The sequence below is a fragment of the Aquarana catesbeiana genome, linkage group LG05 (genome assembly GCF_042186555.1).
Source record: "Aquarana catesbeiana isolate 2022-GZ linkage group LG05, ASM4218655v1, whole genome shotgun sequence".
NCBI classification, from domain to species: Eukaryota; Metazoa; Chordata; class Amphibia; order Anura; family Ranidae; genus Aquarana; species Aquarana catesbeiana.
In genome coordinates, this window is record NC_133328.1 from 287,949,998 (window position 1) to 287,975,093 (window position 25,096).

The 25,096-nt window shown below is 40.1% G+C and overlaps 1 protein-coding gene across 2 annotated transcripts in view; it reads left to right on the plus strand.

Moving 5' to 3' along the window:
- Window positions 1-19,336, plus strand: part of IRX4 (iroquois homeobox 4) — a 49,624-nt gene extending 30,288 nt beyond the window's left edge. Inside the window, exons 5-6 of one of the 2 annotated variants that reach the window (XM_073630770.1) lie at window positions 3,840-4,168; window positions 13,571-19,336. In XM_073630770.1, the coding sequence (XP_073486871.1) occupies window positions 3,840-4,168; window positions 13,571-14,322 (1,081 nt within the window). In that variant the 3' untranslated portion in view covers window positions 14,323-19,336. The remainder of the gene's footprint in view (window positions 1-3,839; window positions 4,169-13,570) is intronic. The other variant, XM_073630771.1, reaches the window with a different exon arrangement.
- Window positions 19,337-25,096: the final 5,760 nt, after the last annotated feature.

The window sequence follows — 25,096 nt, forward strand, 5'->3', positions numbered from 1 at the left end:
CATAAAGAATGAGGAAGGACATCTGGTTACAAAGGATGGGGAGATGGCAAAGGTATTGAATTTATTCTTCTCCTCAGTCTTCACGAGTAAATCGGGGGGCTTCAGTAACCAAAACTGCAGTGTTTATCCTCATGACACAACACAGGAAGCACCTACATGGTTAACAGAGGACGGAATTAAAATTAGACTTGAGAAACTTAACATTAATAAATCACCGGGACCAGATGGCTTGCATCCGAGGGTACTTAGGGAACTCAGTCAGGTGATTGCCAGACCGTTGTTCCTAATTTTTACAGACAGTCTATTGACTGGAATGGTACCAGCTGATTGGAGAAAAGCCAATGTAGCACCAATATTTAAAAAGGGCCCAAAAAACATCCCTGGGAATTACAGACCAGTTAGCCTAACGTCAATAGTATGTAAACTCTTGGAGGGGATGATAAGGGACTATATACAAGATTTTAGTAATAAGAATGATATCATTAGCAGTAATCAGCATGGATTCATGAAGAATCGTTCTTGCCAAACCAATCTATTAACCTTCTATGAGGAGGTGAGTTGCCATCTAGATAAAGGAAGGCCCGTAGACGTGGTGTATCTGGATTTTGCAAAAGCATTTGACACAGTTCCCCATAAACGTTTACTGTACAAAATAAGGTGCGTTGGCATGGACCATAGGGTGAGTACATGGATTGAAAACTGGCTACAAGGGCGTGTTCAGAGGGTGGTGATAAATGGGGAGTACTCAGAATGGTCAGGGGTGGGTAGACGATACTAAGCTAAGCAGGGCAATAACTTCTCCGCAGGATGTGGAAATCTTGCAAAAAGACCTGAACAAATTAATGGGGTGGGCGACTACATGGCAAATAAGGTTCAATGTAGAAAAATGTAAAATAATGCATTTGGGTGGCAAAAATATGAATGCAATCTATACACTGGGGGGAGAACCTCTGGGGGAATCTAGGATGGAAAAGGACCTGGGGGTCCTAGTAGATGATAGGCTCAGCAATGGCATGCAATGCCAAGCTGCTGCTAATAAAGCAAACAGAATATTGGCATGCATTAAAAGGGGGATCAACTCCAGAGATAAAACGATAATTCTCCCGCTCTACAAGACTCTGGTCCGGCCGCACCTGGAGTATGCTGTCCAGTTCTGGGCACCAGTCCTGAGGAGGGATGTACTGGAAATGGAGTGAGTACAAAGAAGGGCAACAAAGCTAATAAAGGGTCTGGAGGATCTTAGTTATGAGGAAAGGTTGCGAGCACTGAATTTATTCTCTCTGGAGAAGAGACGCTTGAGAGGGGATATGATTTCAATTTACAAATACTGTACTGGTGACCCCACAATAGGGATAAAACTTTTTCGCAGAAGAGAGTTTAATAAGACTCGTGGCCACTCATTACAATTAGAAGAAAAGAGGTTTAACCTTAAACTACGTAGAGGGTTCTTTACTGTAAGAGCGGCAAGGATGTGGAATTCCCTTCCACAGGCGGTGGTCTCAGCGGGGAGCATTGATAGCTTCAAGAAACTATTAGATAATCACCTGAATGACCGCAACATACAGGGATATGTAATGTAATACTGACACATAATCACACACATAGGTTGGACTTGATGGACTTGTGTCTTTTTTCAACCTCACCTACTATGTAACTTTGTAACTATATATTTATATTATATTGTGCATTGTTGTATCACTGATAAAGTTTTTTTGTTTTTTTTTCTGACCCCCGAAACACGTTGGCTGTTTTTTATAAACCAATAAATTAATTTGGCCTCTTCTATCCTTTGATCTGGCGCTCCTTCCATTAGTGCTTTTTTTTTTTTTTTTTTTAATTTGTACCCTGCTGGGTACCTACTGGTGGGTAGCCTTGTCTGTTGTGAGCAGCCTAACCTGAAACCAGTGAGCTCTCCGAAATGTTTTGTCCTCTCCTCTCACTACTTTGTATGAACTCAAATCAAAGTCTCAGTGCCTCTTGGATGCTTTTTTTTAATCATTGCAATCTGCAATCCATACATGACAAGATACCAATTTAGAACTAATCCTAATATGCTTGATAATAGTTATAAGTTATATTATTGAGTCTGCTCAGATACTGCCTGTTTCAGTCTTATTACTCAATGCATCGTTAATGCAATGAAGACTTGCAATTTCAATAAGTGGCAAAAAAAAGGATATTTACATCTAATAACAGGGATCCCCAAGTAAAGCACAAGATCTGGCTGATTTGCTCAGTTCAGACAATTGATACAGCAGGTCATTGCTAACAATAATTGGTTCAGTTTATGTACAAAAACAATCGTACATGGGTGGTAACCTGTAAATATATAACAAACTGATTTTGTGACCTGACAAAATCATTCTCAGCAGACAATCCTTAGTGATGGACACTTCCATTGTGAACAATTCCGTAAAAAAGAGTGGATAGTGGAATAGATGTGACATTGGTGTAAACTCTGCTACATGCACAGTACATTTATTTGAAATTACAAAAAAAATAATTAGAAAATTGTTGTATTTTTCAAACAGCAGCCATTTGTATTTCTATACCTGAAACATTGTTATGATTCTTATGGTTGTCTCCACCTCATAGTCAAATCTTTGGATTGGGCAATAAAACCATTTCATATGTGGGACAGGTTTATACAACAGCTTTTCATACCAGTGACTTTTTTTTTTGTTTTATTTTAATAATCTGCATGCAAACTACTGACTGAGCTGATGTCCGGCACTTTTGGATTTGACCTTATGCTGCATGCTTACAGCTTGTGTCACATCATGACTTTTCAAGCCTGTAATTTCATGCCTGAGATCCTGTCACACAATAGGATCTTCTCCCAAAAATGATGCTGCATGTCTGACAGGATTAATCTCACATTGACTTCTACTCTGAGATGATGCAGTGATCAACACTGTTGGGAATTTTTATGAGCTGGTTGTCAGTTAAATAGTTGCTTATCTATCTATCTATCTATCTATCTATCTATCTATCTATCTATCTATCTATCTATCTATCTATCTATCTATCTATCTATCTATCTTACAGTAGGCCCTACATTTGCTAATGATTTAAATATACCACTTTTATCTACAATTATTAAATATTGTAGTGAATGCTAAGTATAGCTCCATTAACTACAACAATGTGAATTAAATGCATGAGTTTCACAGTGTATTAACCAGCTTTCATCTCATGCATTAAGAAGCCCTGGTGGCTGGGGAACAGCACAATGCAATATAAATGAACAGCCATGCAACGCTTCTCACCTACCATCTAATGCCTTTGTATTAGGTGAATCATAATGTAGCCATCTCATATGTTCAGAAGTACGCAGTGCTCTGCGTCCACCTTCCCTGAAGGGATTTAGAACAGTTTTACCTTGCTGCGTCTATTATCCCTATAGCAGCACAAAACCACTTAAGCCATTTCAACCCTTTTTTTAAGACCACATGGGTGCCGGTGACCTTTCAGTATGATATGCATTAAATATTCAGCTGCAATCCACTGTCTTTATACGTTTTTACAATTTCATCAACAAAAGCATGAGACGTGCCTAATAAAGGAGCACAAAGGAAAATATTTATATTAACAGTCATACCCTTAGGTCATTCAAATTTCTCTTCTTAAAAACAGTCTCCAGATATCCTGGGCAAAATGACGTTCACTCACTAAGATATTAACTACGCAGTATCACGCAGTTCAAAAGCCTGTATGACATTGTTACCGAGGTTCTACTGAAAAGGCAATTCTTATATTATCACTGTGCTTTTTCTCTGAATAATTCAAAGAATCACATACAAAGTGGAAAATATGAGCAATGTTAATATGTTCTACAGGTATGGTACCATGGATGGGAGTACTCGAAGGAAGAATGCCACCCGAGAAACCACAAGTACATTAAAGGCATGGTTACAGGAGCACAGAAAGAATCCTTACCCCACCAAGGGTGAAAAGATCATGTTGGCCATTATCACCAAGATGACCCTCACCCAGGTCTCCACGTGGTTTGCTAATGCCAGAAGGAGGCTGAAAAAGGAGAACAAGATGACTTGGCCGCCAAGAAACAAGTGTTCAGATGAGAAGAGGCCTTATGAGGAGGATGATGAAGAAGAAGAAGAAGATGAATCTTCCAAAGATAATATAAAGAACGAGAAAAAAATAGAGGGTTTGTACATTTAATTCTAACAGTAAACACAAGTGCACAAAAATAATGCAATGCAATGGAATATATTTATTATTGGAACAAAATGTGTGTGTATCTGTAAAAACATTCCAGTAAACAGTAGTGATAGATAGACAATAGCCGTACAATATCTTTGAGGGCATAAATGCACACCTATCTATTTTATTATTTTATATATTGCTAACATATTTCACAGTGCAACATAGAATACATTAATATTACATAGTTACATCATTTTTTTTTCTTAAATCTTTTTATTCAATTTCTTAGACAAAGAGACAAAACAAAACACAACAAAACATCATACACATTGAACCTAAAGTATATTAGTGAAATGTCAAGATCCAATCACATTGCATTGCAGCTATCAATCCAAAATGAAAATAAAAAATGGAAAGAATATAATAATTAACAGAGAGGATATTTTATCTGGGCTTAGATCTAGGCCATCCCATGTATCCATTGAAATATCAGACCTCACCCCATATAGTTAGTAAGAAAAAAAGAGGAATCAAGCATTAGTCCCTTCTATCACCAGTAGCCCCAAGCATCCCCTATAAAGAAACACCCAGATTATGATTAATTACCCGTCTGTATTAGATGCCATGTATGATTTATCCAGCTACTTTGCCCAGACTTTATCGTACTTACTATATACAGTGGGAGATTATTATTTATCAATTGTTTCCAATATAAAAGCGTAGGAGAACAAGGTTTCTTCCAATGCAAAGCAATGGCTTTTCTTGCATAGATAATGTTTTATTAACAAATACAAATCGCTTGGTCACTGTAGGGATAATAGCTTCTACCAAACCCAGCAGGCAAACAGACATTGAAACCGGTACAGGAGCAGAGGTGATAGAATTCAATAAATCCACCACTTCCACCCAAAAAATAACTATATATGAGCAAGTCCAAAAGATATGTGTGAAATCCCCCTGAGATACTCCACACCTCCAACACTTAGAAGAGCACCCAGGATTTATCTTTTGAAGCCTATAAGGCATAATATATATATATATATATATATATATATATATATATATATATATATATATATAACAATTTAAATAGGATCATGAGGTCTCTCAAGGATACCAGAGATCGCAGAGGGATATCCCACACACCACTCCAATACTCCATATCCAAATCTGGTATATCTCGCATTCACCTAGCTCGAAAACCCTCTAGTGGCAAAATAGAAATTAAAGTAAGATGAGAGTACAGTCTCAAGGTAGGCTTATCCAGCCACTCAGACCTAAGTACTGATTCCAGAGTGGATTGTATCATCATTAAACTCTCCTGGGGAAACTGTGTATGAAAAGTGTGGAGAAGCTGGAAATATCAAAATAGATGGGAACTAAGTAATTTAAAAGTTGAAGTAAGTGTAGACAAAGTAGATCGTTTCTGATTAGTAACCACTTGAGAAAGTAATTTAATATTATATTTAGTCCATGCAATAGGCTCTGGTACTTTAAAAAAATAGAGGAAGAGTAGGATTAAACCATAGATGGGTATTTGGAGAAATCGCACCCTTTGAATAACACTCGCATCTAAGACCAGCCTCCCAGGCTCGAATAGTATTAACATGAGAGTAGTCACCTGGTAGGACGCCCTACGGTCCATAAATAAAAGTACCTTAAGAGCGTCTATGGAACCAACCACTGCTGCTTCCAGCCGAGTAGAGGAGTTATAAAAATATGGGCTTAGCCACCATATGGCCATAACCAGCTGAGTGGCCAAAAAGTATTTATATAAACCCGGAAAAGCTAAGCCTCCCTGTTCACAAGGGCGCATCAGGGTGCTTAATTAATACCCGGGGTTCTTTGATCTCCATAAAAAAGATGAAAAAAGCTGATTTAATCTTGTAAAAAGGGATACAGGGAGCCACTGAGGAGAATGTCTAAATAAATACATACATTTTGGTATAATTTTCATTTTTAAGAGATTAATACATCCCAATAAGGACAATGGTAGCGACTTCCATTCTTTCAATTTTGACCCAATGTCTCCTAGAATAGGAGTCAAATTCAAAGAAATAAATTCAGAAGCTTGGCGGGGAATTAAAACTCCTAAATGCTTGAAATTCTCTACCCACTGCAGTGGAATATCATTCAAAGCCGTGCTACGGGCCTCCGTGTCTAATGGAAACAACAAGGACTTAGTCCAATTTACCTTCAATCCTGTAACCGTTGAAAATGAATTCAGTATCTCCAAGGCCCCTTGAAGCGAGGGTCCAGCATTGTTCAAAAATAATAAAAGGTCATCTGCATACAAGGCTACCCTCTCCTCCAACCAGCCAATCCGCAATCCCTTAATATTGGGGGGAAGTGCGTAAAGCCTCTATCACCGGCTCTATTCCAATCACAAAAAGGGTTGGAGAGAGAGAGCAGCCCTGCCAAGTCCCCCTAAATAATGAAAAGGGAAATGAAAGCTATTGGCCACTGCCCCGTTTATAGTCCCGACGTACGTGTTTTACGTCACCGCGTTTAGAATGATCGGATTTTCTGACAACTTTGTGTGACCGTGTGTATGCAAGACAAGTTTGAGCCAACATCCGTCGGAAAAAATCCTAGGATTCTGTTGTCGGAATGTCCGAACAAAGTCCAACCGTGTGTACGGGGCATAAGACTAACCTATCTAACCCTGTAAAGCAAAAATCGCTATACATACCTTTTCTGCTGCCAACCCGGTCTGGTCTCCAGCGGCAGATGCTGTGTGGAAGAGAAAGCCGACAAGGGCTGGGAAATGCTTGGGAAGTGATGTCACTCATAGATTTACTATGGAGCTTTGCTGTCGGCTGCCTCTCCTGCATATGCCTAAACAGAGAAGCCGTCACTAACAGCTCAGTGTGGGACTGGCTGCAGAAAAGGTATGTATAGCGATTTGTGCTTTACAGGGTTAGATAGATTAGTCTTAGAATGTGTCAGTAGATTTAGAATTAGTTAGTTTTAGGCTGAATTTCTACTTTAAGTCCTGCTGCGTAATTTTTCTATACCATTAGCTGTCCTATGTGTTTTGCACTTGTCCTTAATTAACACAGGAATGATACGATACAATCCAGGACAGTGGTTCTCCAAGCAGCAAAGAGTGCTAGAGTATAATACTTCTGGAAAAAATGTGCTGCTGAGCTGAGTATGGAGGCAATGATGATAGAAAGGTTACTACTGGGTTAAGGATGGGGAGAGTGATTTTCAGGACACTACACTGCCAAGTTAGAGATGGGGAGAGTTATATCTGCAGATTCTCCCTGTGCTTGCATGGGTTTCCTTTCGGATAATCCGGTTTCCTCCCACACTCCAAAGACATGCTGGTAGGTTAACTGGATTCTGTCTACAATGGCCCTAGTATGTGTATATATGAATGTAAGTTAGGGGCCTTAGATTGTAAGCTCCTTGAGGGCAGGGACTGATGGGAATGTACAATATACAATGCTGTGAAAAAGTATTTGCCCCCATTCTGATTTTTATGTTTTTTGCATATTTGTCACACTTCATTGACCCAGATCATCAAACAAATTGTATTATTACACAAAGATAACCGGAGTAAATACAAAATGTAGTTTAGTTTTAAATGATAGTTTAATTTATTAAGGGAAAAAAGCTGTCCAAACCTGCCTAGCTTTATGTGAAAAAGTAATTGCCCGCTAAACCTAATAACTGGTTGTGCCACCCTTGGCGGCAACAACTGCAATCAAGCATTTGCGATAACTGGCAGTGAGTCTTTCACATTGCTGTGGAGCAATTTTGGCCCACTCTTCTTTGCAGAATTGTTTTAATTCAGCCACATTGGAGGGTTTTCCAGCATGGACGGCCTGTCAGTGGCGTAGCGTGGGGGGTGCGGGGGGTGCCGTGGCCCCGGGCGCGAAATTTAGGGGGGCGCAATTTCGTGCCAGTAGTGTCACTACTGGCTGCCTCCTCCTAATTTCTTTTCCTGTGTCCCCCGCGCTCCGCCGCCATGTCTAGTGTTTTGCGCCCTGTGATTGGGCGTATGGGGGTCATGTGCGGCGTGGGGCTGGCCTATCCGCGATCACAGTCGCTCCTGAAGTCCCGCCTCCGCACATGACCCCCATTCGCCCAATCACAGTGCGCCGGGAAAAATGAATATGGCGGCCGGAGCGCAGGGGAGACGAGAGTGTGAGCGCCGGGGCAGATGTCTTCTCATCCTCCAGACCGATGCAACACAATAAGGTAAGAAATAGATAAACGGGGGGGGGGGGGGAGAGAAGAGACAGGCGCCGTATATGTAGTGTCAGTATAGGAAGACTAGGCAGGACAGTATAGTGTATAGTGTAGTGGTCAGTATAGTGGTGTGGACAGTGTAGTATTGTGGTCAGTGTAGTATTGTGGTCAGTACAGTGTAGTGGTCAGTGTAGTGTAGTGGACAGTGTAGTGGACAGTGTAGCGTAGTGGTCAGTGTAGCGTAGTGGTCAGTGTAGTGTAGTGGTCAGTACAGTGTAGTGGACAGTGTAGTATTGTGGTCAGTATAGTGTAGTGGTCAGTGTAGTGTAGTGGTCAGTGTAGTGGTCAGTGTAGTGTAGTGGTCAGTGTAGTGTAGTGGACAGTGTAGTGTAGTGGTCAGTACAGTGTAGTGGACAGTGTAGTATTGTGGTCAGTGTAGTGGTCAGTACAGTGTAGTGGTCAGTGTAGTATTGTGGTCAGTGTAGTGTAGTGGACAGTGTAGTGTAGTGGTCAGTGTAGTATTGTGGTCAGTGTAGTATTGTGGTCAGTGTAGTGTAGTGGACAGTATAGTGTAGTGGACAGTGTAGTGGTCAGTGTAGTGTAGTGGTCAGTGTAGTGTAGTGGACAGTGTAGTGGTCAGTGTAGTGTAGTGGTCAGTGTAGTGTAGTGGACAGTGTAGTGGTCAGTGTAGCGTAGTGGTCAGTGTAGCGTAGTGGTCAGTGTAGCGTAGTGGTCAGTGTAGCGTAGTGGTCAGTGTAGCGTAGTGGTCAGTGTAGTGTAGTGGACAGTGTAGTGTAGTGGTCAGTACAGTGTAGTATTGTGGTCAGTATAGTGTAGTGGTTAGTGTAGTGGTCAGTGTAGTGGACAGTGTAGTGTAGTGGACAGTGTAGTATTGTGGTCAGTGTAGTGGTCAGTACAGTGTAGTGAACAGTGTAGTATAGTGGTCAGTACAGTGTAGTGGACAGTGTAGTGTAGTGGTCAGTGTAGTGTAGTGGTCAGTGTAGTGTAGTGGTCAGTGTAGTTCTTAGTGTAGTGGACAGTATAGTATAGTGGTCAGTACAGTGTAGTGGACAGTGTAGTGTAGTGGTTAGTGTAGTGGTCAGTGTAGTGGACAGTGTAGTGTAGTGGACAGTGTAGTGTAGTGGTCAGTACAGTGTAGTGGACAGTGTAGTATTGTGGTCAGTGTAGTGGTCAGTACAGTGTAGTGAACAGTGTAGTATAGTGGTCAGTACAGTGTAGTGGACAGTGTAGTATTGTGGTCAGTGTAGTGTAGTGGTCAGTGTAGTGTAGTGGTCAGTGTAGTGTAGTGGTCAGTGTAGTGTAGTGGACAGTGTAGTGTAGTGGACAGTGTAGTGTAGTGGACAGTACAGTGTAGTGGACAGTGTAGTATTGTGGTCAGTGTAGTGGTCAGTACAGTGTAGTGGTCAGTGTAGTATTGTGGTCAGTATAGTGTAGTGGTCAGTGTAGTATTGTGGTCAGTATAGTGTAGTGGACAGTGTAGTGTAGTGGACAGTGTAGTATTGTGGTCAGTGTAGTATTGTGGTCAGTATAGTGTAGTGGACAGTGTAGTGTAGTGGTCAGTACAGTGTAGTGGACAGTGTAGTATTGTGGTCAGTGTAGTATAGTGGTCAGTACAGTGTAGTATTGTGGTCGGTGTAGTATTGTGGTCAGTGTAGTGTAGTGGTCAGTATAGTGTAGTGGACAGTGTAGTATAGTGGACAGTGTAGTATAGTGGACAGTGTAGTATAGTGGACAGTGTAGTGTAGTAGACAGTATAGTGGTCAATGTAGTGTAGTTCTCAGTGTAGTGGTCAGTATAGTATAGTGGACAGTATAGTGGTTAGTGTAGTTCTCAGTGTAGTGGTCAGTATAGTGGTCAGTGTAGTGTAGTGGACAGTATAGTGGTCAGTGTAGTATAGTGGTCAGTATTGTATAGTGTAGTGGACAGTGTAGTTCTCAGTGTAGTGGACAGTATAGTGGTCAGTGTAGTTCTTAGTGTAGTGGTCAGTACAGTGTAGTGGTCAGTACAGTGTAGTGGTCAGTGTAGTATTGTGGTCAGTATAGTGTAGTGGACAGTGTAGTATAAGGGTCAGTACAGTCTAGTATAGTGGACAGTCTAGTATAGTGGACAGTGTAGTATAGTGGTCAGTGTAGTATTGTGGTCAGTGTAGTGTAGTAGACAGTATAGTGGTCAATGTAGTGTAGTGGTTAGTGTAGTGGTCAGTGTAGTTCTCAGTGTAGTGGACAGTATAGTGGTCAGTGTAGTATAGTGGTCAGTATTGTATAGTGTAGTGGACAGTGTAGTTCTCAGTGTAGTGGACAGCATAGTGTAGTGGTCAGTGTAGTGTAGTGGTCAGTGTAGTTCTTAGTGTAGTGGACAGTATAGTATAGTGGTCAGTGTAGTGTGTAATGGTCAGTATAGGAATCAGGTAGGTCAGTACTATTGTATTTGAAGGGACTTGGGGAGTGATAAAAGTCCGCAGGTTAGGGGAGGGGGGCGCAAATTACTTGCCTTGCCCCGGGTGCTGACAACCCACGCTACGCCACTGCGGCCTGTGTAAGGTCATGATACAGAATCTCAATTGGATTTAAGTCCAGGCTTTGACTAGGCCACTCCAAAATCTAAATTTTGCTTTGAACTATTTGGAGGTAGACTTGCTGTTGTGTTTTTGGATCATTTTGGATCATTGTCCTGCTGCATAACCCAAGTGCACTTGAGCTTGAGGTCACAAACTGATGGCCGGACATTCTCCTTTAGGATTTTCTGGTAGAGCTCAGAATTTATGGTTCCATCAATTATGATAAGTCGTCCATGTCCTGAAGCTGCAAAGCAGCCCCAGACCATCACGCTACCACCACCATGTCTGACTCTTGGTATGATGTTCTTGTTATGAAATGCTGTATTAGTTTTATGCCAGATGTAACAGGACGCACGCCTTCCAAAAGTTAAATTTTTGTCTCATCAGTCCACAGAATATTTGTCTAAAAGTCTTGGGGATAATCAAGATGTTTTTTGGTAAATGTGAGATGAGCCTTTGTGTTCTTTTTGGTCAGCAGTGGCTTTGGCTTTGGAGCTCTCCCATGGATGTAATTTGTGCCCAGTCGCTTTCTCATTGTTCAATCCTGAACACTGATCTTACCTGAGGCAAGTGAGGCCTGCAGTTCTTTAGATGTTGTTCTGGGTTCTTTTATGACCTCCTGGATGAGTCGTCATCATGCTCTTGGAGTAATTTTTGTAGACCAGCCACTCCTGGGAAAGTTCACCACTGTTCCAAGTTATCTCCATTTGTGGATAATGGCTCTCCCCGTGGTTCACTGTAGTTCCAAGGCCTTAGAAATGACTTTAAAACTATTCTTAGACCGATACATGTTTGTTTCTAATCTGTTCTTGAATTTTTTTAGATTGTGGCATGATGCGTGGCTTTTTGTGATCTGTTAGCGTGCTTCACTTTGTCAGACAGCTTCTATTTATGTGATTTCTTGATTCAACAGCTCTGGCAGTAATCAGGCCTGGGTGTGGCAAGTGAAATTTAACTTTGCTTTCCAAAAAATTGTGGTTAATCACAGTTCATTCATGATTCAACATGGGAGGGGCCAATTACTTTTTCACATAGGGCCAGGCAGGTTTGAACAGAATTTTTTTCCTTAATAAATTAAATAATAATTTAAAAACTGCATCTTGATTTACTCGGGTTATCTTTGTGTTATAATAAAAATTTGTTTGATGATCTGATTCATTTAAGTGTGAGAAATATGTAAAAAAAAAAAAAAATCAGGAAGGGGCAAATACCTTTTCATAGCACTGTATATATAAAGCACTGCGTAAATTGACGACAATATATAAGTGGGCGGCACAGTGATGTAGTGGGTAGCACTCTCGCCTAGCAGTAAGAAGGGTCGCTGGTTCGAATCCCAACCACGACACTACCTGCCTGGAGTTTGCATGTTCTCCCTGTGCCTGCGTGGGTTTCCTCCGGGTACTCCGGTTTCCTCCCACACTCCAAAGACATGCTGGTAGGTTAATTGGATCCTGTCTAAAGTGTCCCTAGTATGTATGAATGTGAGTTAGGGACCTTAGATTGTAAGCTCCTTGAGGGTAGAGACTGATGTGAATGTACAATGTATATATAAAGCGCTGCGTAAATTGACAGCGCTATATAAGTACCTGAAATAAATAAATAAGTCCCTGAAATAAATAAATATGCAGCTCATTTTGGGATGCAGAGATAAGAATATTTCTAAGTGCACTATTGTGCAGAGATGGGGTTGACTGGGTCAGAGATATTTCCAAGAGCACTGCTGAGTCAAGTATTGGAGGGAGTGATATTACCAGAGACAATATACTGCTGACTTTGGGTTGGAGATAATGACACTTCCAGGGACAAAGTGTTCCTTAGCAAGAGATGAAGGCGCAGGGAGATTTCCAAGTACCCTGTGATGCTGAATATATAAAAATTGTAAAAACAAGATATGCAAACTTTTTTTTTTTAGTTTCTCATTTACCTTTTCACCACTCACCAAACAGGTAGAGGTGTTCTTATAAATGGCATAAAGAAATACTATTCCATATCTAAAGGCACATCTTATTTGATGGTTTACAGAGTTGCCTACAAGCCTCAAACTCTCCTATGCCTTATAATTGATAAGTGAGGCCACTCACCATGTTTTTTTTGGGTTTAACAGCGAGATGTAGGCGGTGAGAAGGTGCTAGCCCAAACATGATTTTAGGAACTGAAGTCAGAGATTGCATAACAGATATATTTTTACTTTAGATCACCACTAGGAAGAGCTTTATGTTATTCAATGGATTTCGGATATCATTTTCTTGTCTATGGCTAGTATCAGGCACACTAAATGTTATGTTTTCAGCAGAATACTAAGAGAATAAATTAATGCTATTGATGTCTGGTTTCATTGCTTCCTCCAGTCCCATAAGCATGCACATTAAGATGGTTCAAGCATACACATCAATGGAATAAATCATTTAGTGGTTGTAATGTTTGACTACTATTGTTTGATTTTGATCAAATATGACTGCATTGGCTTGCGTTGTTGTCCAATTAGAACAATAGAGTATTGATAATGTTAGGTGCTAGATATCAGTATGATCAGTATAACTAGAACCCTTGTAGGATATTGCAGTTTTAAGTATGATATATCAGCTGATTTATTGGAGCTTTAATTGTCAATCTTAATTCTGTCAGCAGAAGAAAGTGGCGGAAGAGAAGACAAAGACCTGGAACTGAGTGACCTTGATGACTTTGATGCAATAGAGTCTGAAAGCTCTGAATGTGAACTGAAACAGCCATTTCATCATCAATCCCAGGAAGGACACCAAATGAGGACCAGAGATTGCCTCAATGAACATTGCAAAGATGTACTGCTTAAGATGCCTTTAAGGGCATCAACAGTAGACCAAGAACTTGATCGGGCTAAGAATTGTCTCAAAAGCGTTGTTGATGAATGTGAGCAAGACTTAATGAGAGCTAGACAGAGAGCCTGTGAATCCAAACTATGTTTTCCACAGCAGAGTCAACAACACCTGGATTCTAAACCACGAATATGGTCACTAGCTCACACTGCCACCTCCTTAAATCAAACTGAATACCCATCATGTATGCTAAAGCACCAAGGGTTGTCTTCACCTTCTTCATCCTCATCTTCTTCTGCTGTTTCCACACCAGTCTGTGTTATCGACAGGCGTCAAGATTCCCCTGTAACCAGTCTCAGAAACTGGGTTGATGGGGTGTTTCATGACCCTTTATTCAGACACAGCACTTTGAACCAGGCCCTCACCAACACCACCGTTTCTTGGGCCACCACCAAAGGAAACGTTCTTGAAGCTGGCTCCTTAGGACGTTCCGTTGGGAACCCTAGCACTATAACTAAAGGACATGACACAAACAAAGAGTTTATTGCATTCCCCAAATCTGGCAGCAAAATGTTTTGCTCGTAACTTTGTTAAATGTGAAGCTGAAACTTTATAGCAGAGACAGAGAACATTAATCTCAGATTGGGGCCAGAGTAAAGCCCTTCCAATGACATTTAAAGTGGTTTTAAACCCAAAAACAAACTGTGATGTATTGCAGCTTACCAATTCTTGATGTGGTGGCTGCATTTGTTTCTTTTTATAGGCTTTTTTTTTACCTTTATTAACTTCTTTTAACAGACCAGCTGTCCAGCAAAAGTGGCAGTTGGTCGGTTGAGACAAACCACTGACAGGATGGTTAGCTTTTATTCATTTATGTAAATCCTTTAGCCCAAACGAAAAACTGTTGCTGTAGGTGCTTAAATGTGTTAGCTGGAGTTCACTTTATAATCGTAGTGCTTTCACCAAACCATTTCCATATATGGGTACCTCATTCCTAATTGGATATTGTATACAAAACAAAACAATACCCAAAACAATAAGGAATTAGTAAAAAGTATATTTCTTTTTTCAATACAGATAAAAAAAATGTATACAGATAAAAAAATTTAACACAGAATAAAAGACTGCAATCAAAAACATCATGGGTTTATATGACATACCTAGATTTCATCATACGGAGATATCTTCAATATTAATCTATCACTGGTATTGAACCTCAACGTGTTTCAACTCATAGAGAGTCTTTATCAGGCAGTAAACAATGAAGTAAAAAGCCCAATGATGCATAGTAAAAGAGCACTGTGTGTGCGTGGCCATGGCCTGACATTTAGAGGCTTTCCTCTCATAGATATTAGGCAATCATTCCATCCTTGTTTTGAGGGTGTGGCTGGGCTTGGTATGCCTTTTATTACACCTTTCCATCTCAGGGTTTCCCTTGGATTTGCACTCACTCGTTTACTATGCATCAACGGGCTTTTTACTTCATTGTTTATTCCTGATGAAGATTCTTTATGTGTTGAAACACATTGAGGTTCAATACCAGTGACAGATTTATATCGAAGGTATCTCTGTATGATGGAATCTAGATATGGAGTTCACTTTAATATATTAGTCAAGTCTAAATCTGCCAGTCAATCAAACAATACCCTCTCTACGGTGTGAAAATGCTGCTATACTAAGGTGTCTCTTTTGCTCCTCCATCCACACTATTGTTTTATCTGATTGATGTGCAATTATTTCAAAACAATGAAATCTGCAAACAACTGGATAGCCATAACTTTCCTTCCAATCAATTTAGATTGCATTTGACCAACCTAAGTTTGATCAGCCAGGGCAGAAAATTGTTGATTGTTTTGCATTGATCAGCAGCCCTGAGATATTTTGTTCATTAATGCAGTTGCATCTTGATTGATCAGATTATAAGATTACATGGTGAAAACAGAGATGCGATTAATAATGTATGATCATAAGTTACAAATATATCCTAAAGTAGTATTAAACCCCCAGCATTTTTTAGCTTAACATGAGCACAATAAAATAAACATTCCCCAGTAAACAATTTGCTAAAATACTTACCCCAGGACCTACAGTTTACAACTTTCAATGCTGCTGGTTCCTGCTCTGTTAGTTCTGTCCCCAGGAAAAAGTTAACAGTGGACAGTGCAGTCTCTAGTCAGTCTGTTTGGAGAACGGAGGAAGCAAGAGGAGCAGGGGAGTGCCTCACCAAGCTAGGCTGTTTGGGCTGTGTGTTTCTATTGATGCACACAGTGTAAGGAGACACAGCTCTAATGTCTGCATGCAAGGGTGGCTCCATAGAATGCTGCAAGAGAAAGGAGCTACCCGGGGAACCTGGGGCAGCAGTCATGGCACTAGCTTAAACTGTAAAATAGACAAAGAATACAAGATAAAGAAGATGCATACCCAATAAATGATTAAAGTGGTTGTAAAGGCATATTTTTTTTATCTTAATGCATTCTATGCATTAAGATAAAAAGCCTTCCATGTGCAACAGCCCCCCTCAGCCCCCCTAATACTTACCTGAGCTCCCTCCAAACCAGCGATGTTGCATGAGTGACTTGATTGTCCGGGATTCTCTCTCCTCATTGGCTGAGACAGTAGCGAAGCGCCATTGGCTCCCACTGCTGTCAATCAAAGTCAATAAGCCAATGAGGAGTGAGAGGGGGCAGGGCCGGGCCACAGCTCCGTGTCTGAATGGGTACACAAAGCTGCAGCTTAGCTCAGGTGCCACCTTAGCAAACTGCTTACAGTGGGGGCACTCAACAGGAGGGAGGGGCCAGGAGTGCCAAAGAGGGACCCAAGAAGAGGAGGATCTGGGCTGCCTTGTGCAAAACCAAAAGTATAACATGTTTGTTATTTTGAAACAAAAAAAGGAGACTTTAGTATCACTTTAAATCAGCTGCTGAAAGTGCTTAAGCAGATCTTCACTGCATCTGAGCACCATAAACCAAAAACACTATTTTATTCATTTTTAATATTCAAAGCAAACTCCCCCATCCATCCAGAGCTCTATGCTTTATTTTTTTGAGAAATCACCCCCTAGCATTTCTGCCCATGGCCATCTTGAGTAAGATCAAATGCTTAATGTGGAATTTAAGAATCCATCTGCCTTTAGCTCAGACATGCAGGCAAGAGAGTGTGCCTAGCTGAGAAAACCCCTCCTCCCCTCCTGAAGACTTCTGGAATGTATGACATCATTTGCCTAGGCAAGAAACCAGGAAGTAACTGAAGAAATGTAAAAAAAAAAGTTTAAGGCTGGGTTCACACTATTGCGAACTGGATGCAGGTTTCCCCGCATCCAATTGACATGTCAGGAGATTGTGACCGGTTCTCTATGGAGCCAGTTTACACATCTCAGGAGCGGCTCGGGTATGAATTGCACAGGAGTCCTGTGCGTCTTCTGGTCCATTTCAGGTCTGAAGTCAGCCAAAAATTAGGACTGAAATGGGACCTGAAACAGCGAACAGGGATGCACCGGACTCCTGCTGTGAGCCGCTCCATGCGGCAGTGTGAACCCAGCCTGAAACAAGTAAATATGATATACTTTTTTATCTATTTCCTAATGCTAGCATCATAAGGATTATGGAGAGTGAAGTTCCGCTTTAGAAACACTAAAGCCAAATACACACAATCAGACTTTCCGACGGGAAATGTGTGATAACAGGCTGTTGGTGGAAAATCCGACTGTACGCTCCATCGGACAATTGTTGTTGGATTTTCCGCGGACAAATGTTGGATGGCAGGTTTTAACATTTTCCGTGGACAAATGTCAGTTGTCAGATTTTCCCAGCGTGTGTACACAAGTCTGTTGGACAAAAGTCCAAAATACAAACAAGCATGCTCGGAAGCAAGGACGAGCCAGAAGCGGGTCGGTCTTGTAAACTAGCGCTCGTAAAGGAAAATTAACATTCATGACGTGGAAAAATATGAAATTCTCAAAATGCAGCGCACATTCTCTTCTTCTTTAATGGGATAATAATGAAGCTGCTTTGCTGCTGATACTGATGGAGTTATTGCGAACGTATTTTCAAAGGCTTTTTTTTCTAGTTATATCAAGAATAATATTATTATGCTTTTTTAATTTTTTGGGGGGCAAGATACCACAACACCATTATCCCGTAGTTTTTAAGATCAAAGATACAACTATGTTGGTGTCCCTTGTCAATTTTACATTGTATTTTTTTAAATGTAACTGCCTACTCCCAAACTGTCAGTTGAAGTAAAACACATTGCCAAGTATTATTCTCCACAATTTTTTTTATTGTGCATCAAAAAAAGAAAACAAATAAAATTAGACATGCTATCTGCCAATAGAACTGAACCAAAAAGTGTACTCTATGCATCCAAAAATACAGAAAATATAACAAATCAAATCATTATTATTCAACCAAAAAATAAAATAAAAGCCTCATGCATGTGTCCTGCTTCTTAATATAGGGGGTCAACAATGCCAAGAGTTGGTGAAAGCAGGGGTCCGTCATCTGGAGATAATTCCGAAACGTATCTGGATTATTCTCCTGGAGCTCCCGCAGCAAAGGCATATGACATAGTTGGTCACTATTAATAAAGCAGCCAATTTTTGGTACAAGAACTCCTCCTCCTCCTTTTCCTGGACTTGGGTCAAAGCAATAACTCCAAGGCCAATAATAAATAACACGTTATCTCCTCCGATTCCGCAACATGGTTGACCAACGGCCATTCAGGAAGAAACTGAAAAGCACTAAATGATAAGCGCAAAATGAAAAGCGCGAATCAACACTCACCAAACTTCTACTAACACGAAATTAGCAGAAGGAGCCCAAAGGGTGGCGATAAAGAGCTGAAAGACCACGTAGTACGTCACTACGTTCGTGTTTGTTGGCCGACAATTCCTTGCCGTTTGTATGCAAGACAAAATCCAGGCACACGCATTCGGATAAAAGTCTGAGGTTTTGTCTGTGGAAAATCTGATCGTGTGTACGAGGCTTAAGGGTTAATATTAATTTATGGACTGAAACCCACTTACCTGTGTACAGCATATAAATCAAGAGGATTGCTGATTATAGCTCAATTATTCCTATCAGAAGAGATTGAATGAAGAAGAAATAAATTGTTTATTAAAGCATGTATGGCCACCATTAAACAAGAAGTGTGTTACTGGCAGGATCCCCAGATGAAAATAAAGGGAACAAAAAATCTTAAAAGAGAAATCTAGTGCAGCCACCACATTTAGGATAGGTAATAGATGACATTTTTGTTTTTGGATTTATTACCGCTTTAGGATATTCTGTTCAGCCATTCATCTTTGTTTGAATTCTCTTTCTTAAAAAGTCTTGGTGTTGTGATAGTTATTTATACCAGTGTGTAAAGCACGGACTACTATGTGTTGGAGTTCTTTGCAGTTTACAACTCAGAAGTTTACAAACCCAGAAGAAGGAGTTTTCTTATCAGTTGAAGCATGCTAGACTAGTAATGGATCATCCGGACCTTTTCTTCATTTCACACATGGCACTCCTCCTGACTTTACACTCATGCACATGTTGGACTTTTAAACGGTATTTCTATTTGTTCACTCCAATAAATTGTATCAGAAACAAACAAAGGGCAAGTCTGTTTGATTGCCAGACTCTAATCTGTATGTTACAGGTCAGATCATGGTCTGTGAGATCAGAGCCACTGACCTGCTGTGTATGACCAGGAGCTGCTTGTAGAGTGTGAGTTCATGGCTTGGTCCTTACCATTTGATAGGTCTCTTTCTGAGAGGCAGTGTGAGTATAGAAAAGTATACAAGGGGTCTGTATACTGTGTGTATGGGAGAGTATACAAGGGGGTCTGTATACTGTGTATATGGGAGAGTATACAGGGGGTCTGTATACTGTGTGTATGGGAGAATATACAGGGGGTCTGTGTATTGTGTGTATAGGAGAGTATACAGGGGGTCTGTATACTGTGTGTGGGAGAGTATACAGGGGGTCTGTATACTCTGTGTATGGGAGAGTATACAGGGGGTCTGTATACTGTGTGTATGGGAGAGCTTACAGGGGGTCTGTATACTGTGTGTATGAGAAAATATACAGGGGGTATGTATACTGTGTGTATGAGAGAATATACAGGGGGTATGTATACTGTGTGTATGAGAGAATATACAGGGGGTATGTATACTGTGTGTATGGGAGAGTATATAGGGGGTCTGTATGCTGTGTGTATGGGAGAGTTTACAGGGGGTCTGTATACTGTATGTATGGGAAAGTATACAGAGGATCTGTATACTGTGTATGGGAGACTATACAGGAGGTCTGTATACTGTGTGTGGGAGAGTATACAGGAGGTCTGTATACTGTGTGTATGGGAGAGTATACAGGGGGTCGGTATACTGTGTGTATGAAGAGAGTATACAGGGGTATGTATACTGAGTGTATGAAGGGAGGATACAGGGGGTCTGTAAACTGTGTATGGGAGAGTATACAGGGGGTCTGAATACTGTGTGTGGGAGAGTATACAGGGGGTCTGAATACTGTGTGTGGGAGAGAATACAGGGGGTCTGTGTATTGTGTGTATGGGAGAGTATACAAGGGGTTTGTGTGTTGTGTATGGAAGAGTTGGATGTGTATATAGACTGCATACATCACAATGCACCATGTCGGGAACAACCAGTCTGATCAATCTCTATCTGCCTGTCTGTCTAAACACATATTTACATATCTAACTTTCCTTCTTCCTGTCTTTTTCTCTCTCTCTCTTTCTCTTCCTTCCTACTTCTTCCTTCCTCTCTTTCTTTCTTTATCACCTTGCCAACACCTATCTTTCCTTCTTTCTTTCTTTCTATTGCTTTGCAATACAGCTATCAACAATTATCTCATTCACCAAAGCCTATCTATCTATCTATCTATCTATCTATCTATCTATCTATCTATCTATCTATCTATCTATCTATCTATCTATCTATCTATCTATCTATCTATCGTGTTCTTGAGTAAATCATCATAGTAGTATCACCACTGCCTTTCGCCATCTATATATTAGCACTCTGAATATCACACTGTATATATATATATAGTATTCTTTTCTTGTAGCCCTCTCACACTTCCTTCTCTCTAGACTTTGCTGACAATGACTTCACATCTTCCTAAGTCCTGATTTTATCACCGTTTTGAGTCTAATGCCTCCCTTAGCATATATGGGGTTTCCATGAACCTGCATGAATATTTTAACATTTCAGGATAGATGATTTAACGTTTCTGACATTAAAATAAGAGTGCAGCCAAGAGAGAGAAAAAGACGGTGGTGTTTCTTTCTTTCCTTTTTACGAGTGACTGGAGAGAATGAGCAAGTTTCTTAATAAGCCACTAAGAACATATCTCACTTTCTAACTATGTCAGTGTATAGCGATGGCTGTGCTGGCCCTGTATCTGGTATACAGCAATGTACAGAGTACAGATACAGGCATGGAGGGGCTCTATCAGATTTATTTCTATTCTAAGCCTCACATATTTATTTGCTCCTGACAATGCTTACTCACTTAAAACATTGATTTCCAAAGACTTATTTCCATGTACTTGTGACTGGCAATTAAAGAATGTAGCTGGTAGCAGTAGATCAGATTCTTTGCACAGCTGTACAGGTAGCTGTAATTGGATTGTATGCAGTCATATAAGCTGTCATTGTATTGACTTTCGCTCTCCTGGATGATATTATCGAGATCACTGAACCTCTCCGCTGATCTAGCTGTCAAAAGACTCAGAGAGCAGCCCCCGGCCCTGGAAAATGTGCATCAGCCAAGATAATTTGAAGTGAAATTTTCATTTTGACAGTAAACCCCTCAATTTCTAGAGGATCTGTACCTTGTGATCTCAGTGGCAGGGGTAGGCTTTACAGAAAGCCACGTCTTCAAGTGAAAAGGGCAGAAGAACTCGAATTTCTTGTAACAGATAAAAGGGCAAAAAAGAGAGTCAAGGGTACCTGACAGTAATAGCAAAAGTGTACTCTCCAGAGAGAAGAGGGCTTGCTGGAGGCAAGGAGGAATGTTAATGCTGACCTAGCCAGCAGGATGACAACCTAAACCCAGTCCCTGCTCCAAATGCTAATAGTCACACAATTGTCCAAAACCACAGCAATCTGCTAGGACATTTATTCACTTTTCAATTTTGGGTTAAGTTTGTGTGCCTTTTGTATCGGGACTGAGCTATCACTAAATCAAACAAGACTAGGCAAATGTATGTTTTCTCTTTCTCACTTTCTCTTTCTCTCTTTTTTTTTTTCTCCCCAAGTAGCCTGTAACGTTTTGATCATGAAAATACAAAACTAGTGCACATTGTAATGTAACTAATGCAACACTTCAGCGTTTCTTTCTTTGTAAATATTCTTATTCCTTTTACAGCAGACTGTACATATACATATTATAGGCCTGTACACCCCAGCCCAATATACCATTGTATTTTGTATTCACACTGCAAAATGTACAAGTGATATTATTGCACTTTGTCTCTGCAGCAATATTAACCTGCGATGCAGAATGCTCCTATGATCTCAGAAGCCCCAATGCGACAGAGCAATGAAAACAGACAATTTTTAATATAGCAAATAAATGGACCTGCACCCAGCCACTCATGGTAATAACATTTATACATTTATTTCTTACTAAAACTCATATTCCTACAAAACTACATGCTGGATCCTGGTGATATTATTTATTAAACCAGTGGGATTTTATTGATTTCATCAAGTACTAACTCCTCCGGTCCATCAGTTTGCCCCAATGAATGGGCTGTATATCCACACACCAGTTGCATAAAAAAGTGTAAATCTTCTTCCTTCCTTCCTTTCTCTCTCTCTCTCTCTCTCTCTCTCTCTCTCTCTCTCTCTCCCTATATCTATGCCCTCATCCTTCTTCATTTTTTCCTTCCTTCCAGTAGCATGAAAAAGGTGTAAAGCTTCTTCCTTCCTTTCTTCTTCTCTTTGTTTTTCTCTCTTTCTTTCTCTCTCGTATTCTCTCTTTTTTCTCGATGTCTTTCTTTCTCACTCCTTACTCTCCTCTCTCTCCCTTTCTTTTTATTTCTCTCTCTTTCTCCCTTCCTTCCTTCCTTCCTTCCTTCCTTCCTTCCTTCCTTCCTTCCTTCCTTCCTTCCTTCCTTCCTTCCTTCCTTCCTTCCTTCCTTCCTTCCTTCCTTCCTTCTTGTTTTTCTCTCTTTCACTCTAGCTCTCTTATTCTCTATTTTTTTCCGCTGTCTTTCTTTCTCTTTCTTTCTCTTTCTTTCTCTCGCTTTCTTTCTCTCTCTCTCTCATTCTAATTGCCCTCATCTTCCTTCCTTCCATCCTTCCATCCTTTTTTCATTCCTTCTTGTTTTTTCTTTCTCTCTCTTATTCTCTCTTTCTTTTCCGGCTGTTTTTCTTTCTCACTCCTCACTCTCCTCTCTATCCCTCCCTTTTTCTTTCTCGCACTTTTTCACCCTCTACCTCTTTCCCTTTCTTTTTTTTTGTTGCCCTCTTCTTCTTCCTTCCTTCCTCTCTTTGTTTTTCTCTCTTATTCTCTCTTTATTTTTAATTGTTTTGCTGTCTATCTTTCTCTGCCCTGTCTCTCACCCTTTCTTTCTTTCTTTCTTTCTTTCTTTCTTTCTTTCTTTCTTTCTTTCTTTCTTTCTTTCTTTCTTTCTTTCTTTCTTTCTTTCTTTCTTTCTTTCTTTCTTTCTTTCTTTCTTTCTTTCTTTCTTTCTTTCTTTCTTTCTTTCTTTCTTTCTTTCTTTCTTTCTTTCTTTCTTTCTCCATTGTGCAAATCTGGTAATTGTTATCTTTCTAGCCCGACAATTGCTGTATGAAGGGCAGTCCTGCAGAACACAATATACTGAGGCTTGAATAAAGCATAAGAAAGAAGGTGAGGGGGGATAAGAGTGAGAGTTTGAAACTGAGAGACTCTTAATCATTCAGTCGAGGCAAATTCAAACACACAGAGGAGAAGATGCTAAATTAACAGCGCTTTTTACATAGAGCCCAAATAAAACTGTAATCAGCGACGCGTTACTTTTCATTAAGCGACTCTGACAGCAGCATATTCAGCCTCGACAAGGGAACAGGAGCGGGGAAATAAACTGCTCTCAGAGCTCGAGTCATAAGATAATTCCTTAAGCTCCATTAACAACTCTTAGCCGCAGGAAATGGTTCCCCTGAAAACATCTCCAAATCTAAAAGCTTTATCGACCTCTCAAACCTCTGCTGATGCTTCCATTTTTTCCTAACTTAAGGGATAGGCGTCCAGCAAGGTAATAGACTTTGACACAATACATTCTCCACTATGGGAAACCAGATCCTTTAAATGATATTTAAAAGGCAGCCAATTATTTTCTTTTCTTTTTCTTTTTTTCTTCCAAGAAGCCTCAGGAGGACACATACATGTCATTAATGTCACAGAGGTTGCTATTCCTTGATTCTCTAAGCAGCCTTGACCACTGGAAAAATATGGTAATGGTTGTAACTGAAAAACTATGCTTAATGATATTCTTATTAACATGCAGAGGCTTTATTAGCAATGTATATATTTGATGATCTAATGAGATGGTGGTGTAGGTCAATTCATAAAAAAAAAAAAACTGGCAACAGAATGTCACTGTCATATTGTGGCATGCTCTGGCAATAAATTAGGGTTTCATGGCTGCTATTAAATAACATGGAGAGACATAAAAATTATATTGCATATTTGTTCAGCTGTTTTATTTATGACACATCAGTAGAAAAAAAAACCTTAGGCATGGTGTATGATAGCTAGCATGCCTTATAAAAGTTTATGGAGACACTTAGTAACCCTCCTTCATGTAATACATGAAATCCTAAATACTATTATTAAGTGGCCACAGAGTTAATGAAGGTACAGTATGACAAGCTGTTTCATGTATGAACAGTTTGGATTTTGGTTTTGGTTTATATGCTATTACTATATTAATTGCTAGATCGCTTTTAGCAACAAGCACTTTGGTTGTTTGGCTTTCTATGCTGCATTAGACATATTGGGGTTGATTTACTAAAACTGAAGAGTGCAGAATCTGGTGCAGGTGTACATGATAGCCAATCAGCTTCTAATTTCAGTTTGTTTGAATAAGCTTTGACATTAAACCTGGAAGCTGATTGGTTACTATGCAGAGCTGCATCCGATTTTGCACTCTCTTGTTTTAGTAAATCAATCCCTTTATTTTACATACATTTGCAGTTAATCGTAAAGCTGCAAAGCCATCCATGTTCTAGGGTATGTATTATGTAGTCATTTATGTATTTATTTACGTATTTATTACAGCTGTTTACTTTATATAGTGCCCACATTTACACAATGTTTTACATATTCTACATTCATATCAGTGGTTGTTAGAATGGTCTCTTT